We start from the raw sequence: 26,205 nt of genomic DNA, 5'->3' as shown, positions 1-26,205 counted from the left end.
GGCTGCTGATGTCCATGGCTCGCCGCTGGCTGTGGCTCCTGTGATACGTGTTGCATTTACCGACAGCATCCCTCCATCCCAAACCTTAGGCTCCTTCCCAGCTCTGCTGAACGGATCGACATTCTTCTGGTGTGCGGGAGGCTCTTGGATCTCCCGTGTGCCAAGTTGCAGTGTGTATTCCGCGAGGCCACCATCAGTTTGGTTTACCTAGAAATATGCTTCAACCATTGCTACTTGCCACGCGCACTGGCCGGAAAGGCAGGCTATCCACCCTGGGAAGTGAGGTATAGCCCCCCACCCCCCACCATGGCTTTTATGATCTGTCCGTCTACTTCTGCAGCGTGGCCGGGAGTGGGGCCGGAAGCAACAACATGACCATGACCCTGGCTTCCAGGCACTCTTTCTTGTCTTTTTCCTGCCCCAAACTCCGTTACCTGGCTCAAAAGTGTTTCTTCTACTCTTCGCTCGGCGTAGAGAAAACTCAGCTGCACAGCGGCAAACCTTCTTTCAAACTCTTTTTATGTCATACACATTCATATTTCTCAGAGGAAAAGAAAGCCCTTTTCTCAAAAAGTCACCCGTTGCCCTTGAAAATGTTTCAGATTGTGTTCTTAGGGATGCGCGTTGCATGTAGAAACTCAACAGACGGCCCTGGGCTGAGTTCGAACCCGCCATTTCCCCCCATGTAATAAATGCCGCTGATTTAATGCATGGAAGCCTTGGGGCCGTGAAAAAAAAAAACACGAAACATTCCAGACTTTCTTTAAATAACTGGAAAAACACACATAGTAAGAGGAGATGATTGGGTTTTAATAGAAACTATGTAGATCCTTCAACACAGAGGACCGTGGTTCTCTACAGAGTGCCTTGGATAATGTCAATGATTTCACGGTAAACTTGATGATACACATCCAATCCGAACAAGAAGTCTATATGATTGTAGGAAGAAATGGTTTTGTGGTAAATATGGTTTGTGATTTCAGAAAGTAGATTATTAATATCTTGAGGATCAGCCAACACGTCACGGGCCCCGTTCCAAGTTGAGGTTGACACATTCATGCATGTCACGTTGTAAAATGGAGACGTTGTCTAAACATCAATGGGTAGAAACAAGAGTCGTCACCGAAAATGATACACAGAAGGTGTTCTTTACTGATTCTTTAAATGATGAATTAATACACCATTGTAAAATAAGCTGATTCTAAAATAATTATTACCGTGGAAGCAATGGATAGGAAAGAATTGTTACTACGATTTTTTTTCAACGTTTTTTATTTATTTTTGGGACAGAAAAAGACAGAGCATGAACGGGGGAGGGGCAGAGAGAGAGGGAGACACAGAATCGGAAACAGGCTCCAGGCTCCGAGCCATCAGCCCAGAGCCCGACGCGGGGCTCGAACTCACGGACCGCGAGATCGTGACCTGGCTGAAGTCGGACGCTTAACCGACTGCGCCACCCAGGCGCCCCATGATTTTTACTTAGAAATACGTCAGATACCAATCAAAACTGGACAGTTTGCTCTAATTCAGAGCATTCAAACAATCCACAGAGGTATTTGCGGTCTCATTTGTAAAGAGTGAAAGTATTTTAATTTTTTTTGACGTTTATTTATTTGAGAGAGAGGGACACAGTGTGAGAAGAGGAGGGGCAGAGAGAAAGGGAGACGCAGAATCCGAAGCAGCTCCAGGTTCTGAGCTGTCAGCACAGAGCCGGATGCGGGGCTTGAACTGACCGTCTGTGAGATCATTACCTGAGCTGAAGTTGGATGCTTAACTGACTGAGCCCCACAGGCACCCCAAACGTGAAAGCATTTTAATCAAAATTTTTGGTGGCTGCATAATTGCTGATATGTAAATGGTAAAAATCAGCGGTCGAAGTCAAATATGACTTTATCGATTCTGATTTCTGATTGACTTCGGAGTTTTACACAAACCAGCCGCATCAAGCGTGGAGTTTAGCTAAGGCAGAAAAGTATGGCGGAAAAGGGTAAGTTTGAAGGAGACAGACCAGACTTCTGTCCCGCTACTCAACAATTTTTACCACCTTCTCATTGACTTTTACATTTTCCTAATTATAATGAGTTTATCTTATCTTCCCAAATACAATAAATAGTTTTAGGGTCAAGAACCATATTATGCTTTTTATTTCTTAGTTAACTAGGCACAGAGTTATGCCTATTATAAACAATGTATATATAATTGAATATTATATATTGAATATATTGAATATATATTGAATATATATTGAATTGAATATTATATATATTATAATTGAATATATAATATTCAATTATATATATAACATATATGTAATTGAATATATATGGGATGAATCACTCTACAGCCTGTCAACTTCTCCGGGCTTATCCAAGATATTTGGTAGCATACAGGGAAAATATGGGAATGCCCTTCTGGCTGGATGAGACAATATGGAGACAAATCACGGTGACATTCACCTGCGGGTTCTTCTGACTCTGTTATTATACTCTCGGGCTTTATATGAACTTTTATCTATTGCAACGTCATCTGAACTGAGCCCAGAGATAGTTTTTAGCTTAGACATAATTATGTACCTGATTAAAATGCATCCAGTTCAGAACAGGACTGCCCCAATCAAAAGCTCTCAAGCGACTAGAATTAAAAAGCTGAAAGAAAAAATTTTTAAAGTAAGATTATACTCATGTGTTTATTAGCGCGGCAGGGGAGAGCGTGAGGTGTGCGTTGAGTATTGTCTGTTGGTTCATACGCAGGTAGACTTCTTTGCTTCTCCCTTCCCTCGTAAAGGGCAAGAAATGGAAGAGGTAGGAGACGGGGTGCAGGGGACGTACAGAATATAATCCTATCATCTTCATATAAATGCATGTTTCCCCCGACGTCTACTACCTTATTAAAGGGGGCCGGTGTGCTTGGGGACAATGTCAGGCTTCCCAAGAAATCCCGTTTCATCCACAGAGGTCAAAAGTGAGCGTCTAGGACTAAGTGCACTAGGGCTAAAGTGATACTTTCCTAAACACCTTGCTTCAACCAACAGCGCTCGAAAGAATGGGCCAGAAGCCATCCCTCGCTTCACCCTCCATGCTTGCAGCCTCACCACCACTACCTGCTTTGAACTTACTAGGTCTAATCTGATCATGCCCATTTTTTCCCCCTGACAATGTCTTCATTGCAAGGAGGTTCAGACTCTCGGGTTACTATTTTTTCTGGGATTCTACACCTGACAGGTCTCCATACACCCCCTGCCCCCACATCTTGTCTCATTCTAATTCCCCCCCAGCTCTAAAGCCCTCTCTACCATCGGGAATTCGTCATCAGCCTGTATCTTAAAACCCATTTCTGATGGGCTCCCTCACCTCCTTGTCGTCTGGACCACCTGATTTCCCCGAGAACACTGCTTCCCCTGCAGCTCTTTCCTGCCGCCAAAATGGCCAGGGTTATTTACGACCTTAACATTTGTAGAACTTTGGTCAATTCGCAGAAATTTTCCCATGTCACCTAGGAGCAACACTTGACAGTTGTTCATTTCTATCGTTGAGAACTTTTTTTCACTCGGCTTTTACAATACCATCATTTCTTGATTTTCATTTTTCTCTCACTGCTCCTTTTTTTTGTCTCTTTGGCATATTCATCCAGCCTCTGCTTCCTGACCTCTGAGCCTTTCCATGTCTCAGCCCTCCAGCCTTGCTCCCCTTCTCCCTATCTGTACTCACTCCGTGTTCTCATCCGGTCTCTTGGCTTTCAATGGCGTCCGTGTTCAAAACGTCCGTCTTCTTCTGTGAGTCTCTTCTAAATCCTAGACTCCTGTACGCAACTGCTTCTTCAGATTAATCATTCGGATGTCTCACACTTAACATCTCCAAACTACAACATCGTATCTTTCCTCCAAACCCACTCCACCCCCAAACCTCCCAATCTTCTTTAGTGGCAATTGGATCGTTCTGTTGCTTAGGCCAGAACTTCTGTAGTTATCCAAGACTCTCCTCTCTCTCCTCGCGTAGAATCCATCATTAAGTGTCCTTGGCTGCGTGTTTACAAAACACATGTATATTCAGAATCCAACCCTCTTTACCACCCTTCCTGGGAACACATCGGTGCAGGCCATCACCAATTCTTATTTGGATTACAGTAGTAATCTACTAACTTTCTCACGGCTTCCACTCTTGCCCCACTTCAGCCTATCCAACATGGCACCCAAAGTATTCCTTTCTTTTTTTTCAAGTAAACTCTACCCCCAACGTGGGGCTCAAACTCACGACCCTGAGATCAAGAGCCGCACACTGTGCCAGGTGAGCCAGCCGGGCGCCCCCAAAACGTAAATTAGATCATGTCCCCTCCCTGCTCAAAACCCTGCAGGGGCTACTCACTTGAGCTAGAAAGCCAGCGTCCTAACAATGGCGCTCTTGTTTCTTTCTGGCTCTATTCCATTTCTGCCCCCTTTTCCTACTCCGCCCTCCCTTAATCACTGACATCAGCTGGAGGGACCTTGTAGCCGTGACTCTCAGAAATGCTCCCGACTAACAGCCTGTATACCGGCTATTCTGTCTGTACGGAATGCTCTTCCCGAGTTGTTCACGTTGCTAACTTTCTCAGCGCCTTTAAGTCTTTTCTCACATGTCACCATCTCATTGAGGCTGGCCTGTGTCTCTATTCAAAAACACAATCCCCTGCCCTGTATGCCTCATCTCTTTACCCTCCTTTCCCCCCTTTATTTTTCCATAGCTTCTAGCCCCTTCTTAAGTTTTGATGATTTACTTACTTGCTTTGCTTATTGGTTACTGTCTGTATATCTACTGCTAGAATGTAAGCTTAAGGAGGACAGGGATACTTAGTTTGTTCACTGGTAAGTACAGTGAGCATAGAACAACATAGGGCACATACTAGGTGCTCAATATGCACGCAAAGGTTGCTTCTATTTCCTGCCCTGGCTATCATCAGCAATGAGCTAAATCTAACGGTAAGCCGAAGATTTTTAATAATTTACCTCAAAAGCAATCACTGAACAGATTTAAACAGTAAAAAAAATTTTTTTAACATTTATTCATTCTCAAGAGACAGAGAGAGACAGAGTGTGAGCAGGGAGGGACAGAGAGAGAGGGAGACACAGAATCTGAAGCAGGCTCCAGGCTCTGAGCTGTCAGCACAGAGCCCGACCCCACAGACTGAGAGATCACAAGCAGGGCCGAAGTTGGGCAGTCAACTGACTGAGCCACTCAGGTGCCCCTAGATTTAAACATTTTTAAATGAGAAAGCCCTTAACCAATATCTCAATGAAACTTTTTTTAAGTTCATTTATTTATTTTGAGAGAGAGAGAGAGAGAGAGAGAGACAGAGTGAGCAAGCAGGGGAGGGGCCGAGAGAGAAGGAGAGAATGAGAATCCCAGGCAGGCTCCATGCTGCTAGCATGGAGCCTGTCATGGGGCTAGAACCCATAAACTGTGAGATCATGACCTGAGCCAAAATCAAGAGTCAGACACTTAACTGATTGAGCCACCCAGGTGCCTCTGTGCTGATAGCTCTGTGGGGCTTGAACTCACGAACCGTGAGATCATGACCTGGGCCAAAGCTGGATGCTTACCCGACTTAGCCACCTGGCACCCCTATCTCAACAATACTTTAAATTCATCGGTGTTTATAAAGTTTAAATAACACTCATAATCATCGCCCTGTTTAACTCTCATAATATTTTTGTTAGGTCAGAGCATTATTATTAACTCCATTTTTAAAATTAAGGAAACTGAATTCATAGAGATTAAATGAGCTTGCTCAGCCTCTCACTGCCAGTAAAGTTCAGAGAAAGCATCTGGTGTTTTGATCTCAAGTACAGTGTTTTTTCTAGGATCTTATCCTGGCTCTCAACATTGACATGATACTCACACTGGATTTTTTTTCTTCGCCAATATGCATTCAACAAACATTCTTAAGTGTCTGCTATTTCCCCAGAACTCTCAGCCTTGCAAATACAAAAGTGAACAAAACTGGCTCACGGCCCTCATGGACTTCACAGTTTCACAGAGGAGAAAGTGTAGTCCAGTGACAGACTAGACATTGGGACACCTGTGTGCTCATCTTAGGTTTTTTTTCTAAAGGAGTAGCCTTGAATTTTGGGGCAAGTCAAATGAGGGGCATGACCTAGATGATTCCTAGTCTACTATTCTGAATTATTAACATTTTCTTATTTGTAAAACAGAAAATAATTATATTGCTCTGATCGTTGCTTAGGTTAGAGGGCCGGATAGATTATGATATTAACATATTATAATCTATGAAGAATTACACGAATATGTAAGTTTCATTTTATCCTTCCAAATTTATCATCCTATGACAATGGCATGATTCCGAGAATGAGGGGGATAAACCAAGAGTAGTAAAGATTAAAATCGTACCAAAATGCACTTTAAAAGTTATACCTGACTCCAGTGAAGCATGTTTTGAACAGATGTCCCTGCTGGGTTATGTGACATGTACACATCCACACGACTCTGAGGGGTTAAAAAATTATTTTTACGCTTAGCCCAATCATAGAGAACATAATCTTTGATATTTATTAAAGTAAATAATTGTAAGAAAATGTAAAGTTATTTTTAAACAAATAATATAAACAAAAGATTAAATTATATTCCACTAAATACATAAATGTACTTACTACATGTGTAGTTTTTACATTAATGTAGAAGCTATTATTAGATTTCTAAGTTACATAGTCCGTCATCCCATATGGAAAACATTCAGAACTCTTGGAACTCACATAGATACACATCCTTTTTGAAGGCAAAAGAACAGAAAATATAGGAAGAAGTTACCAGGGGGCACCAGGGTGGCTCAGTTGGTTAAGCATCTGACTCTTGGTTTCAGCTCAGGTCGCGTTCTCATGGTTTGTGGGTTCGAGCCTCATATCAGGCTCTGTGCTGACAGTGTGGAGCCTGCTTGGGATTCTGTCTCTCTCTGCCTCTCTCTTTCTGCCCCTCCCCCACTCGTGCATGCTCTCTCTCTCAAAATGAATAAATAGACTTAAAAAATTAAATTAAATTAAGTTAAATTAAATTAAAATTTTCCAGGAAAAATAGACAAGAAAAAAACCAAAGACCCCTCAAAAAAGCAAAGTACTGAAGCCAGTTTTCCTTCAAGTTCTTTGCCAGCCTTAGAGGATCTGAAGTTTCATTCTGAGAACTTAGCTAGTTGAAGAAAACAAAAATCAGCCCAGGGCCTGCCAAAGGCAGTTGGGAGATTTAATAAGAAACTCTCTCTGTGACAAACTGGGGTCCCGAAGTTTCACACAACTCAAAAATGAAGCGACCACAAATAGAGTAGCCTTCATGTCAACGTAGGTTTGCATTTGCCTACAGAGTCCCTGGGAACCTCAGTCAGTGACCAAGACATATAACGTCAATGTTATCCTATCAACGTGTCAGCATGTTATTTTAAGGAAATCAACAACCCCCAGACTGCTTCTAAAGTCCAGATGGAGAAGCAGAAGACCCAGAATAGCCAACACAATATTGTGAGGGAAGAAGAAGGTTGGAGGACTGACTCTAATTGACTTTAAGACTTCCTACAAAGCGACAGGGATCAAGACAGTGTGGTATTGGTGAAAGAATGGACAAAGAGATCCATAGATGGAACAGAGAGCCCCAAAATAGACCCCCATAAATAGAGTCAACTAATCTTTGACGAAGGAGAAAAAACAATGCAATGGAGACACAACAATCTCTTCAATAAATGGTGTTGGAACACCTAGATAGCCACATGCAAAAAGAAAAAAACAAAAAGAATCTAGACACAGACCTTACACCCTTCACAAGAGTGAAAGGAGTCAAAATGGAATACAGACCTAAATGTCAAACTCAAAACTATGAAACTCCAAGGAGGTAACATAGCAGAGAGAATCTAGCTGGCTTTGAGTTTAGTGATGACTTTTTAGATACAATACCAGAGGCACAATCTGTGAAAGAAAGTAACTGACAAGCTGGCCTTCAATAAGCTTAAAAATTTCTACTTTGCAAAAGACCGTATCAAGAGAATTAGACGACAGGCCGCAGACTGGAAGAAAATATTTGCAAAAGATACATCTGTAAAGGATTGTTACTCTCAAAATGCAAAGAACTCTTCAAACTCAACAATGAGGAAACAAACAACCCAATTTACAAATGGGCCAAGACTTTAACAGGTACCTCATCAAATAGATACACAGATAGCAAATGACCATGAAAAGATGCTCGACATTATACGTTATCAGGGAAATGCAATTCAAAAGAACAGTAAGAGATGACTATACACCTGCTAAAATGATAAAAGTCCAATACACTGTGAGCACCAAATGGTGAGGATATGGAGAAGCGGGGATTCTCATTCATTGCTGAGGGTAACGCAAAATGGCACAACCACTTTGGAAAACACATTGGTGGGTCTCTTATAAAGCAACAGGAGTCCTTAGCATACAATCTAGCAATCACGCTCCTTGGTATTTATCCAGAGGAGTTGAAAATGTACATTCACACAAAATCTGCACACTGATGTTTATAACATCTTTATTCATAATTGTCAACACGTGAACCAAAATGTCCTTTAGCAGGTGCATAGGTAAACTGTGATACATCCAGACATGAGAATATTTTTCAGCACTAAAAATAAATGAGCTACCAACCCATGAAAAGACATGGAGGAACCTTAAATGTGTGTTACTAAGGGGAAGAAGACAATCTGAAAGGGTTACAAGCTGTGGGATTCCAAGTAGGAAAAGACAAAACTGTGGGTACAGTGAAAAGATCAATGATTGCCAAGAGCTGAGTAGGCAGGGATGAATCGGTGAAATACAAAGGATTTTTAGGGCAATGAAACTATTCTATATGATACCATAATGGTAGATACATGTCATTATACATTTGTTAGAATGTAGAACGCCAAGAGTGAGCCCTACTGTAAACTATAGATTTGGGGTACTTACGATGTGTCAATGTATGTTCATCAGTTGTAACACATGTAGCACCCTGGTGGTCATTGTCATGCCCAAGGCCATCTAGGTTTTTTCCTCATGTTATCTTCTAGGAGTTTTACAGTTTTGCATCTCACACTTAGCTCTATGATCCGAATTCAAGTTAATTTTGTGAAGGGTGTAAAGTTTGTGTCTAGAAATTTTTTTTGCACGTGGACATCTGCTTGTTCCAACTCCAACACCATTTGTTGAAGAGACTGTCATTTTTCTTTTTTTTTTTTTTTAAATTTTTTTTTCAACGTTTATTTATTTTTGGGACAGAGAGAGACAGAGCATGAACAGGGGAGGGGCAGAGAGAGAGGGAGACACAGAATCAGAAACAGGCTCCAGGCTCTGAGCCATCAGCCCAGAGCCTGACGCAGGGCTCGAACTCCCAGACCGCGAGATCGTGACCTGGCTGAAGTCGGACGCTTAACCGACTGCGCCACCCAGGCGCCCCAAGACTGTCATTTTTCTATCGCATGGCCTTTTCTCCTCTGTCAGAGCTCTGTTGATGATACTTATGGGGCTCTATTTCTGGGCACTCTATTCTCTTCCACTGATCTAGTAGTTTCTTCTCTCACTCATTCCACACTATGACTGTAGGTGACTGTAGCTTAATAATAAGTCTTGGGGTTGAGTAGTATCCGTCCTTCAACTCTGTCTTTCCCTTCAATACTGTGTTGGTAACTCTCAGTTTTGCTTCTCTCTATAAACTTTGGAAGCAGTTTGTCAATATCCTCAAAATAACCTCCTGGGACTTTGATTGCGATTGCATTGAATCTATGGACTGAGTTGGTAAGAATGGGCATCTTGACAACTTCTCTTTCTTTGAATGAATAGATTGGTTCTCACTGAGAAATTATTAAATCGTACAGGTGCAGGAACCAACCACTAGTCTAAATGCTGCAACTGCCCCTGCCAAATCTGGATTTTTAAATCTAATGTGCTGAAAAAGTCTTAGAGTGAATGCCTACATCTGTAATAGAATGTAGATACAACCAACCCATAGGGCCTCGGTAATAGGGGCTTGAGCACTGAAACAGTTTTCCACTGCAGGAATTTTGACAAATGCCAGGAGCATGTAAGATAATTAGCGGGCACTAATGCTAATTACAAAGAGATCAACAAGAAAGGGAAGGAATGTTAGGAACCAAGATATAAGAGTAGAAGCTGTGGGAGCGCCTGGGTGACTCCGTCAGTTAAGTGTCTGGCTCTCGATGTTGGCTGAGGTCATGATCTCACGGTTCATGGGATCGAGCCTCACGTTGGGCTCTGTGCTGACAGCATGGAACCTGCTTGGGATCCTCTCTGTCCTCTCTCTCTGCCCTTCCCCCCACTCATAGTCTCTTGCTCTCAAAATAAGTAAATAAACTTAAAAACAAAAGAGTAGGAGTTGTGACAAACAAGTGATAGAAGACAAATACAAGAAATTTTGGGAAACTAACACCCAGAAGCAAAGACCAGTAAAGATACCCATCACAGCGGCTGCCCTCTGTTCTTTACAGAGAGCAAGACAAATGCGAAAGCAAAATTATCTCAACATACTAATGCTGATCAGTTTCAGAATGTTGGTACAGTCACAAAATCAGAAAGACTAAGAATCTAACTATCAGTATATATGGGAAAATCACAAAATAACACACAAGGCACTGTTACGAGCTGCTTTCTAAAAACTGACAAAATACATTTCAAATTCAACTTGTTCTTACCATATTTAAGTTCTCCAGGTCACATCCATACATCAAAAACAAGACCTCACGGCAAATCTTGCCAAAAATCTTTAGTGGACACAGCTTTGAACCAACAAATCTTTTAAATGAAGTATTAGGTAAGAAGGCTTTGTTGCCAACAAAAGCCTGTAAAATAAATTTACTTTATTTGTATTTGGAAGACCAAAATAATCAATCAGGAAATGGTGTGATGAGTTCACTATATTTATAATCAAACGCATTATCTCACATTAGTTTAAAACATTTACATTAAGGGCAAAACTTGGAAACACAAGGTAGAGATAAGTTGACCGCTGGATTTTCCTTCATAATAACATGTCCAAAGGTATTATAAGTAAAACCCTATTCCTTTGTAGAAACAAAAGCAAGAATCCAGTGCAAATAAAATCACAAAATTAAATTCACACATAGCCAAGACCTTTCGTTTTGAAAGGAGAGAATATTGTCATTTGGATTATCAACTACGTAGAGGAAAGGAATAACATACCTTTATCACTGACTTCCACTTGTATGCCATTTTGATTAAAGGGCTGTTTGAGTATTTAATAGAAAAAACTGGAGCTAAGGCAAAAAATATTTTGACTTTTTCAGCTATCTTTGGTATTGTGGAAAATGTTATGAAAGCTGAAAGAAAATAAGACAGAGATTAACTACTCTTATGCAGTTACTACCATCGTAATAAATGACATCGTGGCAAGCAAGAGTAAATTCAGGGGCGCCTGGGTGGCTCAGTGGTTAAGCATCTGACTCTGGTTCAGGTCATGATCTTGTGTCAGCTGTGCTGACAGCTCAGAGCCTGGAGCATGTTGGAGATTCTGTGTCTCGGTCCCTCTCTGCCCCTTCCCTGCTCTGTCCTCTCTCTCTCTTTCTTTCTCTCTCTCTCTCAAAAATAAATATTCAAAAAAACAATTTTTAAAGAGTAAATTCAATAGACTTTGAATAATTGACTTGCTCATTTTTTTTCTTTTAAAAATTTTTTAATGTTTATTTTTGAGAGACAGACAGAGTGTGAGCTGGGGAGGGGCGGAAAGAGAGGGAGACACAGAATCCGAAGCAGGCTCCAGGCTCTGAGCTGTCAGCACAGAGCCTGATGTGGGGCTTGAACTCACCAACCGTGAGATCATGACCTGAGCCGAAGTCAGACTCTTAACTGATCGAGCCACCCAGGCGCCCCTAAGAGTGGACATGCTTGTCTCGCTCCTGATCTTAGGGGAAAACTCTGTTTTTCCCCACTGAGTATGGTGTTAGCTAAGGGTTTTAAGTCTACGACATTCTTGAGGGTAATCCTTTTAACTTTGAGATAAAAACATTTAATAAAATATAGGTCACTTCCTCTAGTATGACTTCTATCACAATTGGTTAGCTCTATTTATTTAAGTTAAATCCACTACTAAATGTAGGCTTGTACTCTGGTGTAAGTACTCTGATGGACTTAAAGTCCTTTATTTTTATTTTATTTTTTTAAATACTTTTTTAAAGTTTATTTATTTTGAGAGACAGAGAGTGTGAGTCAGGGAGGAGAGAGGAGAAAGAGAGCGCCAAGCGGGCTCTGTGCTGTCGGCGCAGGGCAAAAATGGGGCTCGATTTCACGGACTGTGGGATCATGACCCGAGCAGAGATCATAAGTCAGGTGCTTAACCAACTGAGCCACCCAGGCAAAGTCCTTTCTTTTTATTTATTTTTTAAAATTTTTTTATATTAAATATAATTTATTGTCAAACTGGTTTCTTTAAAAATTTTTTTTTCAACGTTTATTTATTTTTGGGACAGAGAGAGACAGAGCATGAACGGGGGAGGGGCAGAGAGAGAGGGAGACACAGAATCAGAAACAGGCTCCAGGCTCTGAGCCATCAGCCCAGAGCCCGATGCGGGGCTCGAACTCATGGACCGCGAGATCGTGACCTGGCCGAAGTCGGACGCTTAACCGACTGTGCCACCCAGGCGCCCCATCAAATTGGTTTCCATACAACACCCTGTGCTCATCCCAACAGGTGCCCTCCTCAATGCCCATCACCCACCCTCCCACCCCCCATCAACCGCCAGTTTGTTCTCAGTATTTAAGAGTCTCTTATGGTTTGCCTCCCTCCCTCTCTGTAACTTTTTGCTCTTCCCCTCCCCCATGGTCTTCTGTTAAGTTTATCAGGATCCACATAGGAGTGAAAAGATACGGTATCTGTCTTTCTCTGCCTGACTTATTTCACTTAGCATAATACCCTCCAGTTCCATCCACGTTGCTGCAAATGGCCAGATTTCATTCTTTCTCATTGCCAAGTAGTATTCCATTGTGTATATAAACCACATCTTCTTTATCCGTTAGTCAGTTGATGGACATTTAGGCTCTTTCCATAGTTTGGCTATTGTTGAAAGTGCTGCTATCAACATTGGGGTACAAGTGCCCCTATGCATCAGCACTCCTGTATCCCTTGGGTAAATTCCTAGCAGTGCTATTGCTGGGTCATAGGATAGATCTATTTTTAATTTTTTGAGGAACCTCCACACTGTTTTCCAGAGCGGCTGCACCAGTTTGCATTCCCACCAGCAGTGCAAGAGGGTTCCCGTTTCTCCACATCCTCTCCAGCATCTATAGTCTCCTGATTTGTTCATTTTAGTCACTCTGACTGGCGTGAGGTGGTATCTCAGTGTGGTTTTGATTTGGATTTTCCTGATGAAGAGGGACGTTGGGCATCTTTTCATGTGCCTGTTGGCCATCCGGATGTCTTCTTTAGAGAAGTGTCTATTCATGTCTTCTGCCCATTTCTTCACCGGATTATTTGTTGACTTACTCATTTCTTAATTCCCTTATCAAACATTTACCAATCACCCAGTATGAGACATGCATATCAATCACAACATAATGCAGATTATTAGTATTAAAAATAATACCTAGATCATAAGTTGTGATAAACCAGCAATAAAACAGTCTTGTTAACACGTAGTTTAAAAACCAGAAACAACATTTAGCATTTGTATAAGTAGCAATGGTGAAAACACGCTAAGTTGGTTTTTCTGGTATTTGAATCTTACACTTTAGGTGACAGAGTCAATAAATGTCAAATAAGTTTAATATTTACTTTTAATTTATTTAAAAATTCCTTGCCTTCTTGCACAGAGGATACCGAATGCTGCTTTATATTATATTGTTAGTTTAGAGTCACTGATATGACACTTATTTGTCATCTTATGAAGCTACATATTTGCACATCTTAAATATTTTTATAGCTTTTCTGTTTTCTGAGTTCCGAGAAGGCAAATAACCAAAGAATTATATATCATAGTATGAGTCGATAAGCTCTAACACGTAACCCACTTGCTTCTTATTTCATGATTTTCCAGGATTCCTGGTTCCAGATAACCGACACATGGCTAACTAACATCAGAGAACAGATCAATGGAAAATGGGATTAGACTGTTACTCAACACATCTTTTAAAGCGGGAAATGGGGGGCGCCTGGGTGGCGCAGTCGGTTAAGTGTCCGACTTCAGCCAGGTCGCGATCTCGCGGTCCGTGAGTTCGAGCCCCGCCTCGGGCTCTGGGCTGATGGCTCAGAGCCTGGAGCCTGTTTCCGATCCTGTGTCTCCCTCTCTCTCTGCCCCTCCCCTGTTCATGCTCTGTCTCTCTCTGTCCCCCAAAAAATAAATAAACGTTGAAAAAAAATAAAGCGGGAAATGGAATATTCTCATAAGAAAATGATAGTTTTCAGCCTAGAACAGACTCAGTTAATATTGGCTTCTATCATAAAATGGCCTTTGTAACTTCCAAAGTGGAAAGGGTGAAAGTACAAAAGTTTAGCATACCACGTAAGAGAATTATGTTAGGTCTTAGGGAATGTATTTGTTTTCCTGAAAGTGAAGCTGTGACGCATGAGCCAGAAGTATGACGGCCGTGAGCTGTGGGCAGCTCTTTTCTAGTCGTCTTTAAACATGTGATGACCTTCCTCGCCCTTGTGCACATCTTAAGTCTCATCCACCCTGAATGCATAAACATAAACTTCCCTTTCAAGTCTCTCCCTCCCAACGTCCTTTGCTACATTTAAACAATAAGAGTCGGTATGAAATTTCTATTTGTAGCCCAAGAGGCAGTCATGATCTCGAGATGCATAGCCAACTTTCGTACCCTTGGAAACCAACAAAACCGCAAACAACATGTTATTGACAATCCATTGTTTGTGACTAGAGAAGATAAGGTAGAAGGGAAGGGGGGGGAAGCTGCCAGGCGCTGCTGTGGCATTCCTGCCTCCGGCTCTCCTTTACTTCCCTCGCAGCTCTGGAAGTTCACCCACACCCTGGAGAAGGATGCCTGTAGACCCTGCAAGAGTCCTTAAGGAACATTAGCACCATACCGATAGTGGTGCCCTGGGAATGGCCCACGTAAAATATTTCCTTTTGTCCCGTGTGCTTCACAATGAAGTCAATGGAGGCGGGGAGGTCGTATTTAGCCATTTCATCAAAACTACAAAAAAAAAAAAAAAGACAAAAAAAGAAAAAAGAACGTTGAAATTCCCTTGCTACTAACGGGCTGTTAACACAAACTTCCGTGAGAACACAAAGTCAAGGAAATAAAATAGCCCCAAGATAGTCTTTAAAAAAAAATTTTTTTTTAATGTTTAGGTATTCTTGAGAGATAGAGAGACAGAGCATGAGTGGGGAGGGGCAGAGAAGAGAGAAAGACACAGAATCTGAAGCAGGATCCAGGCTCTGAGTTGTCAGCACAGAGCCCGACACGGGGCTCGAACTCACGGACAGCGAGATCGTGACCTGAGCCGAAGTTGGATGCCCGACCGACTGAGCCACCCAGGCGCCCCTCCCTAAGATAGTCTTATAAAGAGGGTGTTCGTGTATTCTATGTACAGGGAGATACACTAAGTGTAATGGAGGAAAAGAATGGTTGAAGGAAGGGTGGGGTTGGCCAAGGAAGGTCACTACTGAAAAAGGAGAAACAGGCTTAAAATCCGACAAGCGCTCTTTAATTTTCAAGCCAAAATTTGCATCCACGTTGATGGTCTGTTAAGAGACCTGACTGAGAAAAGAGCCGCATTCTATTTCATTTCATTTAAAAACCAAATCAAACGTTCGATACGCTTATCAAATAAAAGGAAACATTATTTGAGTTTATTGGTACCTGAAGGCCCAGAATTCCTTGGAGTTTGTTTTCAGGTACAGGTGTTTCCTGGACCACGTAGTCCCTCGGCTGTTCCCCAGCCACACGTCATAACCGGCATCGGCCAGAATGAAACCCAGGCTGTTGTTGGGAAGGTTGGAAATCCAGCTGCTGCCAGATGTCAACAAGCCATGTTGCAAGTATACGACAAGTTTCTGAGCTGGAAAGAAAGATGCAGAGAATTTCTTTTTAAATTTTATAATATCTGGGCGCCTGGGTGGCTCAGTCGGTTAAGCGTCCGACTTCGGCTCAGGTCATGATCTCGCAGTCAGTGAGTTCCAGCCCCGCGTCGGGCTCTGGGCTGACAGCTCGGAGCCTGGAGCCTGCTTCGGATTCTGTCTCTCTCTCTCTCTGCTCCTTCCCCAGTTCACACTCTGTCTCTCTCTCAAAAATAAATAAAGATTAAAAAAATTTTTAAATGAATTTTATAATATCTGTGTAACTAGCTCATGGGAAATTCAATCTTTAATACATGACAGTTTGGAGATTAAAAAAATTTGTTTAATTTTATATTGTAGAAATAGGGTAAATTATTAATGTTTAGTCCCATTCTATGTCAGAGATATAATGTGTTAAACACATTAGTTTATTTATTTTATTTTATTTTATTTTATTTTTTTAATGTTTATTTATTTTGGGGACAGAGAGAGACAGAGCATGAATGGGGGAGGGGCAGAGAGAGAGGAAGACACAGAATCAGAAGCAGGCTCCAGGCTCTGAGCCATCAGCCCAGAGCCCGACGCGGGGCTCGAACTCACGGACCGCGAGATCGTGACCTGAGCTGAAGCTGGACGCTTAACCGACTGAGCCAGCCAGGCGCCCCTAAACACATTAGTTTAAACGCCTTAGTTTACTAATGGATATTTTTCAAATGACCAAGTGCATAATTAGGCCGTGTCTCATTTAAATACATCAACTTTTTTCAAAGTCTATTTATTTTGAGAGAGAGAGAGGGGGGGGGCGGAGAATGCATGCAAGGGGAGTAGGGGCAGAGAGAGAGGGAGAGAGAGAATCCCCAGTAGGTGCCGTGCTGTCAGTGCAGAGCCTGATGCAGGGCTCGAACTCATGAGCAGTGAGATCATGACCAGAGCTGAAATAAAGAGTCAGATGCTTAACCGACTGAGCCACCCAGATGCCCCTAAATATATAAACTTTTAAGGATTATTCAAATATCTAAGAGTGATGGGAGCACTCATATCCATTTTAAATAGCATATTGCATAAAATATTATATTGTATATGATTTTCCCACTCTTCCATTTCGTAAGATGACTTTATAATCACATTTTCACAGACATATTCAATATATGTGTTATCATTAGAACCACTGTGCTAGTTACCCAACGGAGTTCCCAGAACTCTGATTATGCTTGCAAGCTTTTTGGGAAATAACACCTTTTGAGTAATGTTAAATGTGCTCACGAGTAACTTTGTTAAGCCCCGAATTGTGATTTACGCATAATCCGCATCATTAGCGTCTACTGCCCCAATGCTGTGGGCGCCCCGCACAGACCCACTGACCAGGCTGATGTTTGCGCCCACCAGCTATCGTGTTACCAAGCTGTACCCGGCTGCCCCTTCTCGGGGGAGACTGAGAATGTACGGTGTTGGCTGAAAGGGAGCTTCCACACCACAGGAGGAAGGAGGCCACCTTCTCAACCAACTGACACAAAGGTACAGAGAGCTGAGTCCCTTGCTTCTGGGTTGGACCAACTCTGATGTACTTCGTGTTGTGTATCACCCCAAGGGATGGAAGGGGAGGCTAGACTCCAGGCGAGACCACATATTTGCTTAACTCCTTCCTCTGCTCTCTTCTTTTTTAAAAGTTATTTATGAAGAAAATTGTTTTTAATGTTTATTTATTTCTGAGAGAGAGATTATGAGCAGGGGAGGGGCAGAGAGAGAGGGAGACACAGAATTCAAAGCAGGCTCCAGGCTCTGAGCTGTCAGCACAGAGCCCGATGCGGGGCTTGAACTCACGAACCACAAGATCATGACCTGAGCTGAAGTCAGACGCTTAACCACTTAGAAAGCCAGGGGCCCCATCCTCTGTTCTCTTCTGCTTCTCCTATCTCCTTTTCCCTGAGATTCCCCTCAATAAATCACATACCTTCAAATCCCTGCCACGGGCTCTGTTTCTAGGGAACTTGACCTAGACGTACTACTGAAAGTGACCCAGGAAGTAGACATTTAAGGACGGGATGTGGAGTTGGTTTCCTTGCTGGTTGGCCGACAATGAGGACCTGTCACTGATTGTAGGTAGAGACTGAAAGAACATTGGATGTTGTGGTGCTTAGCCCAGTGGCTAAGATATTCATGTTTCCTGTGCCGATACAGGAAAGGGGTGACTGGCTTGCTCAGTATCTGTGACAGTGAGGAAGCACAGAGGAAACGTAATTATGAGGTCTGGGGGAGCAGGCGGCTGTTGTTGAGTGCCAATGGTGTTTTAAAGAGAGAAAATTGCAGACCCGGGGCAATCACTCACCACTTCAAAGCAAAGGGTGCAAGTCCTAAGACCTTTTCAGTGGCATTTCAGCACCTCGTCGTCTACAGTCAGAGGGCAAACTGATTTCAACCGGAGTCATGGTCATGAACTAATTGCCAGGAGAGTGGGACTTCGGGAAGGTTGAACTGTCAGCGCTGGAAAGAATCTATGTCATATTCAGGGCTTTGACAGGGGAAGTTGGACTCTGAGACTGAATGAGAACTTTGGAAGCTTACATTTCAGGGTTCCCTGAACCCACTCCTCTTTGTTCGAGCATAATGCCCCCTCTGACTTATCTTTCAGAACAGGTCTTCTCCTCCTGAAGATCCTCCCCAGTGCCTTCCTGGATACTCCATCACCAGCACTGGTTGAGGTCCCCAGTGGCTGGACTGGAGCGTGTTGGGTCTGCTGAGGGAGAGGTGAGATTGTAGGCTGAGAGAGCTACAAAATCTGGCTAATACGTATACGACCGCAGAAGTTGGAAGAGTCCGCCTAAATGTTAGATAGAAAGGAAACATATACATACGGATATGCCGGATAAGGGAGAGTTTGTTCATACGTGAGTGCGTTCCTACGATACAAGATTTAACACAGCCACAGTGGTTCCAGGGGTCAGTCCTCATACTCTGCCAGGGTTTCTCAGAAGCTTAGACAATTCCAGAACAAGAAAGCAGACTGTGGCAGAAAAGATACGGAGGCTAATCTATTGAATGAGAAAAGAACACCCACCAACTGATTTAACGTGCCTTGGGAGAGCCCACAGGATAGAACACCTACCAGGTTGAAAAAAATACTCTGGTGAGGACATCAGCAAAATTTAAAAGCTCAGAAGTGGAGAACTTCTACTTCCGTTTTGGGATGTATAATAAACTGGAAAAAATATTGCTTTTATATATATGTGTATATATATATACACATATATAATATAAATATATAATTATGTATTATTATAACTATTACTATATTTAAATTATATTTATATTTATATATAATTATTATAATTATATTTATTATAACTATATATTATATAATTATATTATATATTATATATAATTATATTATATATTATATATAATTATAAATTATATTATATAATATATATTATATATTATATTATAATATATTATTATAATTATATTTATTATAATTATATTTATATATATCTTTATTATATATTATAATTATATATAATTATACTTATAATTATAAATATTATTATAATTATAATTATATATATTATAATTATATATATAATTATATATGTATATTTATATATATAAATATATATATCCCTGATATATATATATATACACACATATATATATATATATATACACATATATATATATAATATACAAATCAGGGAGCTGATTCACAGAGCAAAAATCTGGCCCCAAATCTGAGGAGAGACAGGTGCTTACAGGGAAAGAGGAGACATAGCCCTTCTTCATGGGGGATACCCAATATGAATAGTTTGGGAAGAATAATTGAAGAATTAGTGAAGGCCAGTTCTCTGGCTCCAAGGGCAGGACAGGGTGTGAAGGACAGGGTACAGTCGAAATGGGGAAAGTCCATATCATCCTATGAGCTCCATCCCATGAACCCTACATGAACTTCACAGAAAAGATTGGAAAGAGTCTTACAGAAGTGTCCATTGTGGTGCAGTTGTCGCAGGAAGGTAAGACACTCTCCTCTGGTCTTTTCCCCATCTGCCCTCCAGAACAATACTCAGTCGGGGGAGGGAAACGAGTACTTCCCAGGGCACACTAGCCAACCAAAAGCGCATAGGATGACTCAACAGCAGATGTCAGCTGGACAGTGGTCTTGGCCACCCCAGTGCTATGCAGGGGGCTCACAAAAAGAGTGGCCATAAAGACAGAGATGTAGACTAAACCGGCTGCCCCAGTTTGGGCTTCTCACCAAGGAGGAGCCATGATGACAGAGATGTAGACTAAACTGGCCCCCCAGTGTGGGCCCCTCACCAAAGCAGATCTAGCTACTGCCCGGGCAGTATGTCTAACCTGTCTGCAAAGGAGATCTTACACAGTAGCACCCCCTGAAAAGACCAAACCAGCCGCTTGGAGACCAGTTGTGTACATCAGACCCTTTCTCTCCTAGAAAGGGTCACAGTTCACTATGACTAGGATTGGTATCTGTTTCTGCTATGATTTCCCTTTCTTACCACACAGAACCACACCCGGCACTACTGTTCAAGAGTTCATGGAACGTCTGATCTACAAATATGGAACCCCTCATGATATTACTTTGAATAAAGGAATTCACTCCAGGTCAAAGAGGGTGCGTTCATTAGAAGGCCACTGGTTTTACCACATAACAACCCTCACGAGGCTGTCAGCCTCGCAGAGCAATGAAACAACACCCCGGTAGAGAAGCCACCTGGGAGATGAAGTCCTGTAAGCACGGGTTTGATCCTTCAGGACTCATTATATACCTTAAACAAACGCCCAGAACATAGTGCTGCTTCCCCTAATTGGTAGAACACATGAATCTGAGAAATAAGGGATTAGGTGTGACACTAATACCCAGTAACTCACTCAGGGGTTTGCACTTTCTGTCCTCACAATTTAAGGCTCTTCAGATCTGGAGGTCCTGGTTTAAGGCAAAAAACACTTCCACTAGCTCATGAAGTAAACATCTAAAGAAAAGAAAAAAGAAAAGAAAAGAAAAGAAAAGAAAGAAAAGAAGAGAAAAGAAAGAAAAGAAGAGAAAAGAAAGAAAAGAAAAGAAAAAAGAAAAGAAAAGAAAAGAAAAAAGAAAAGAAAAGAAAAGAAAAGAAAGAAGAAAAGAAAGAAGCAAGCTATGACTGCCGCCTGGTCACTTTGGGCTCCTCATGTTGGAAGACTTGGGGGCAAGGAAAAGAATCACTACATGGGCAGGAGTAATGGGTCCTGATCATCATGAGGAGGTAGGGCTTCTGATGCAGAATGAGGATAGAAAAATACATTTGGTATTCATGTGATTCACTGGGATATCTTTTGTTGTTACTCCCGTGCCTTGTCTCACCTGTAAGTGTGTAAATACTACAACCGTGACCTGTTATGGACACGGTAGCCCTTAGGGATGAGGACCTGGATGGCCACATCAGGGAAGACAGCTCAGAGGGAGGGGAATCGACACTGGGTAATACAGTTGGGAATGTATGAGTACCAGTCATGGCCTTAGGGTCACCTGCAAAAGCAGATGTCATAATTTCTTCCCCCCTCCCTCCTCTTGTAAGTTTTCCCAGAAATTTGGACCTTCCAAAATCCTGGAAAACCTGTACCGGGATGAAATAAACTTAATGTGAAAAACAGACGGATCTAGCAACACAAGGGGTGCACTCTGTTATTTTGGTGCCCCATCTAGATTTCCTTTACTAAGCAGGGGGACCGTTCTTCTAGTTGCTGTGGGTTTTACTTTCTGAGTGTTCATTATTGCCCCTTTCTGTGTAGGATTGGCCCCGGGCGAGTGGCAGTTGCCTCACGCAGGAGATTATATCTATTTCTATGAGTAGCCTTCAGGCAAAGGTGTGGCAACATGGAGAGTGAGGCTAATTCCCTAACTTCAAGGTGGGACCACTTTGGTAGTCAGTTCACGGACCCACGAGCTCCTCTGAGATCAGATTGCATCTGGACTTAGCTGAGTCCCATCCTTCCTTAGCTCCTTCCTGCCCTCCCCTGATTTCCACAGGACCTTCTCCTGACGGTAGACCAGCAATAAATCACATGCACCTGAATCTCTGTCTCTGGCCCTGCTTCTAGACAACTCTAAAGCCCTTACTGCATTTTTAGATTCCCTTTGAATATTTTATTACAGTATTCGTGAAATTAGATCATACCCTGAAAAGTGATCACTATGATTATGTTAAATCTATGTGAATATTTTCTGTCCAGTAGCTGTGACCTTTATAGGGATCCCGAATTACATTGGTCGAGGTGGTTTCAAATTAATATCTTCTCTGAAATGTTCTTTAATATTCAAAATGAGAACTTGAGATGGTATTCTATAATATGAGAAACATTCTTCTCAGGGAGAAAATCTAAAGAGGAAAGAAAAAAAAGGCGGACTGTTGTTTTTTAAATTCTCTTTAATGTTTATTTATTTTTGAGAGAGAGAGAGACAGAGCATGAGAGGAGGAGGGACAGAGGGAGAGGGAGACACAGAATCCAAAGCAGGCACCAAGCTCTGAGCTGTCTGCACAGAGCCCGATGCGGGGCTCAAACCGACAAACCAGGAGGAGATCATGACCTGAGCCAAAATCAAAAGTCAGACGCTTAACCGGCTGGGCCACCAAGGCAGCCCAAAACAGGTTGGTTTTTATTTGAGCAATTAGATGAGTAAGCAGAAGTAATCTGTTACATATTCTGCTCATAAGTGGCCGATACAGAATTATAATCCTCGTGACAAATTTTAGTACTTTATGTTTTCACCTCACTTTCTGACAGTGATGTACCTTATTGTTGGAGTAAAGAACCATGAGGCTATTACCAACCTGATCTCTTTGCTATTCGTAGACAAGAGAGCCGAAAGACGAGGACAGAAATTTTTACCAGCCATTTTTCAAACCTACAGAATAATGTTACCCTGTTACATTTCTAACCCCTCATGAAACAAAGAACTTGTCGTGAATCAACACGTATGAGTAGAGTGATCCACAAAGAAAACGTGGAACAATTTGTGTTCCACCTCACTCTAAAACCATTCCAGAGGCTCCTGGGTGGCCCAGTTGGTTAAGCATTGGACTTTGGGTCAGTTCATGATCTCGCGGGTCAAGAGTTCCAGACCCATGTCGGGCTCTGTGCTGACAGCTCAGAGCCTGAAGCCTGCTTCAGATTCTGTGTCTCTGTCTCTCTCTGCCTGTTCTCTGCTCGCTCTCTCTCTCAACAATAAATAAACATTAAAAAAAACCACACACACAACAAAACCCTCTGTGAACCGGAAACCAGTGGAAAATCACATTCTCTTTTTGAGGCATGTAGAGACTTGTATGCGAAGTTTTCGGTGCACTTAACCTTTAAATGCTTTTCTTGTCCTAAACTTACTGAAAAGAAGTGGCAAAGTGAAGAATCTCAGGTCCCAGAAAGTCACCAATGTGTTCTCGATTGAATATTACCTGAATTGTCATTGTTCGCCTTCCCATAAGGAATTCTATAAAGGCCAAGGATATAACCATCTTCAGTTACAACATCATGCACTTCACCTGGGTAGCCCCAATAGGAAATAATTTGGCTCTAGATAAAGAAAAAGGAAACCTTTTGGTATGTTGGTCTGTTAATGTAATGTGATAACAATGTAACCTATTAATGTAATAATGGACCTTCATACCGTCTCAACATTAGGACTATTTTTTTCACTAGTTCATTGATGCCTTCAGTAATAGATATTTATAGAACACCTACCAAGGTGTTATACATTATATTCATCAGTCTTATACATTATTTTTTTCTAACTACTAATCGATCATGCTTTTACTCAACCAGATACAATTTAAAAATATATGTTTATTCAAAGATGTTTGTATGTCTATGCTCATAGGTAAGCTTAGGTCTGAAATTTGTATGTTTAGGCGTGTATACAAAAGAGAATTTGTAAGTCCTCCATAAATATTTATATATGTTTTCATCCAGGGACAAAATAAGCCTAAAGCTACAGAACAGTAAATGGGGACTATGGGCTGACTCATATCAAAATATACAAATGCGAGGATGTAAATTTGACTGCAGATCTATTAAAATAAAAGCACCCCCTAATTAAAGAAATAGTAGTATTCCCTGTTATTTTTGGCAACTTAGCATTTATTTCCTAGCAGCTTACGATATTCATGTTTGCTTCAGGGTTTACAGATCTTCGGGATCGAAAGGCACCATGAGTAGTCCCAAGAATTAAAATGAAAGACATCACTTTGAAAAGGTACCACATTTGGGATCTACATACCAAAGGAGACATTAATACTATTAAAATTGCAACAAGTAATAACATTTGACTATTTGAATAATTCTGTGAGTTAAGGAATGTTACCAGTTTCAGATAAGAAAGTTGAAGCTCTGAAAAATTAAGTAAGTTGTCTAAAGATACAGGGCGTTCTTGGCCGTCAAGATTCAGATTCGTTCCTGCTTCATTCTCAAACCCATGCTTTTCCAGCCATCCTATTTTGTAGCGCAAACCCCCTCTTTGAAGTCTCCATCATAGAATTGCCTAGCCCAGTTCCAAAAACTTTATCATATACTACAAGTTCATTGATAGCTGAATTAAGGATGTAATAATATTCTTACCAGGCTAACACTTATTTAAAGTGTGTTTAAAGGTTGCTGGGTTTGGGGGAGGGCAGGAGGACAGGTGAGGAGATTAGGAAGATTGGATAACTCAACTTCCATCCAGACTCTCAGCATCTAGATTTTACTGCATACAGAAATGCTTGTTTTGAGTATCCTAAATTCTGGGAAACCAGGACTCTTAAGTTCTTTCTAGAATAAGAAACCAGGGAGCCACCGAGGTCACTGCCCACATTCTCTCCCAAAAGCATGACTTATGGATCTCACGAACCTTCTACAATAAGCCAGGCACTGTACCTGGAAGGACATTGTGCAGAGTTCATAGGTCTGGCTTTGCCACTCACAAGCTATGTGACTTAAAGGAAGTTACTTAACATCTCTGAGCATCAGTTTCCCTACCTATAAAATGTGAATAATGCCTCCTTCTCAGGGTCGTGATAAAACTTAAATTTGATAAATGGGATATGACGCTTTGTTAGTATAATACCAGTCACATAGCTAACATTTACTGTGTGTTAGACTTCCTCACTTAAGAGAACAAACTATTACCAGCAACTTAGGAAAATAATTTATGTGCAAATAATTGCTATGTCTTTCTTATATGTTTGTTAGCCTGGTTGCAGTGCAATAATTTAACAACTTGCTACAAATTATCTAGACTTGAAAGTTTTAAACTACATTTATTTTCAAGATGTATTTTATTTTTTTATATATAAAAAATTACTGACTTTATTCGGTGTTTACAGTGATTTATCAATTGTATCACAGGAATCTACTCCTGAAGCCAAGACTACCCTGTATACGCTGTATGTTAGCTAACTTGACAATAAATTATATAAAAAAAGCAATATTGTAATGCTAAAAAAATAAAATACAACAATACAACTGATGAAAAAGTTCACTAAAATCTAGATCTCTGCAGTTCAATATGTGGCTATTGAGCACTTGAAATGTAGGAACTAAAACTTTAATGTCATTTGAATTATTTTTAGTTTATAAACTAAAACTGTGAAATTTTTTTTCTGCTAAATGCGAGTTCCAGGCTCCGAGCTGTCAGCACAGAGCCCAACACGGGGCTCGAACCCACGAACCATGAGATCATGACCTGAGCAGAAGTTGGACGCTTAATCAACTGAGCCACCCAGGTGCCCTGACGCTTTTTAAAATAAAATGACAGGGGCGCCTGGGTGGCGCAGTCGGTTAAGCGTCCGACTTCAGCCAGGTCACGATCTCGCGCTCCGTGAGTTCGAGCCCCGCGTCGGGCTCTGGGCTGGTGGCTCAGAGCCTGGAGCCTGTTTCCGATTCTGTGTCTCCCTCTCTCTCTGCCCCTCCCCCGTTCATGCTCTGTCTCTCTCTGTCCCAAAAATAAATAAACGTTGAACAAAAAAAAAGAAAAAAAAATTTAAAATAAAATGACAGCACGTTAGTGATGCAAAATTGAGTGACAGTGCAGAAGCTGGTATTACACCAGATCAGTAAAGGGAAAAATAAGACTGGAACGAGACTGTGTCTGCATTTTCAAAATGAATGGCAAATGTAATTTGGCACGACAGAGCAAAATGAAAAGGTTTCCTTCCTTTTAATAAAGAAATA

At 41.5% G+C, this 26,205-nt stretch overlaps 1 protein-coding gene across 1 annotated transcript; it reads right to left on the bottom strand.

Annotated features, from left to right (window-relative positions):
* Positions 1-789: 789 nt before the first annotated feature.
* Positions 790-24,262, bottom strand: LIPJ (lipase family member J). Its single transcript, XM_043598010.1, has 9 exons — positions 24,155-24,262; positions 23,454-23,571; positions 15,818-16,016; positions 15,039-15,148; positions 11,186-11,322; positions 10,678-10,824; positions 6,405-6,476; positions 2,574-2,645; positions 790-1,089 (listed from the first exon to the last, which is right to left on the bottom strand). Exons 1-9 carry the CDS (start codon positions 24,257-24,259, stop codon positions 856-858), a joined length of 1,194 nt encoding a protein of 397 aa, XP_043453945.1. The 5' UTR covers positions 24,260-24,262; the 3' UTR covers positions 790-855.
* Between the last annotated feature and the right edge of the window lie 1,943 nt (positions 24,263-26,205).

This window comes from Prionailurus bengalensis, chromosome D2 (assembly GCF_016509475.1).
Source record: "Prionailurus bengalensis isolate Pbe53 chromosome D2, Fcat_Pben_1.1_paternal_pri, whole genome shotgun sequence".
Taxonomy (NCBI): domain Eukaryota; kingdom Metazoa; phylum Chordata; class Mammalia; order Carnivora; family Felidae; genus Prionailurus; species Prionailurus bengalensis.
The sequence above is the reverse complement of the archived record's forward strand: the minus strand, read 5'-3'. Positions and strand labels throughout refer to the sequence as shown.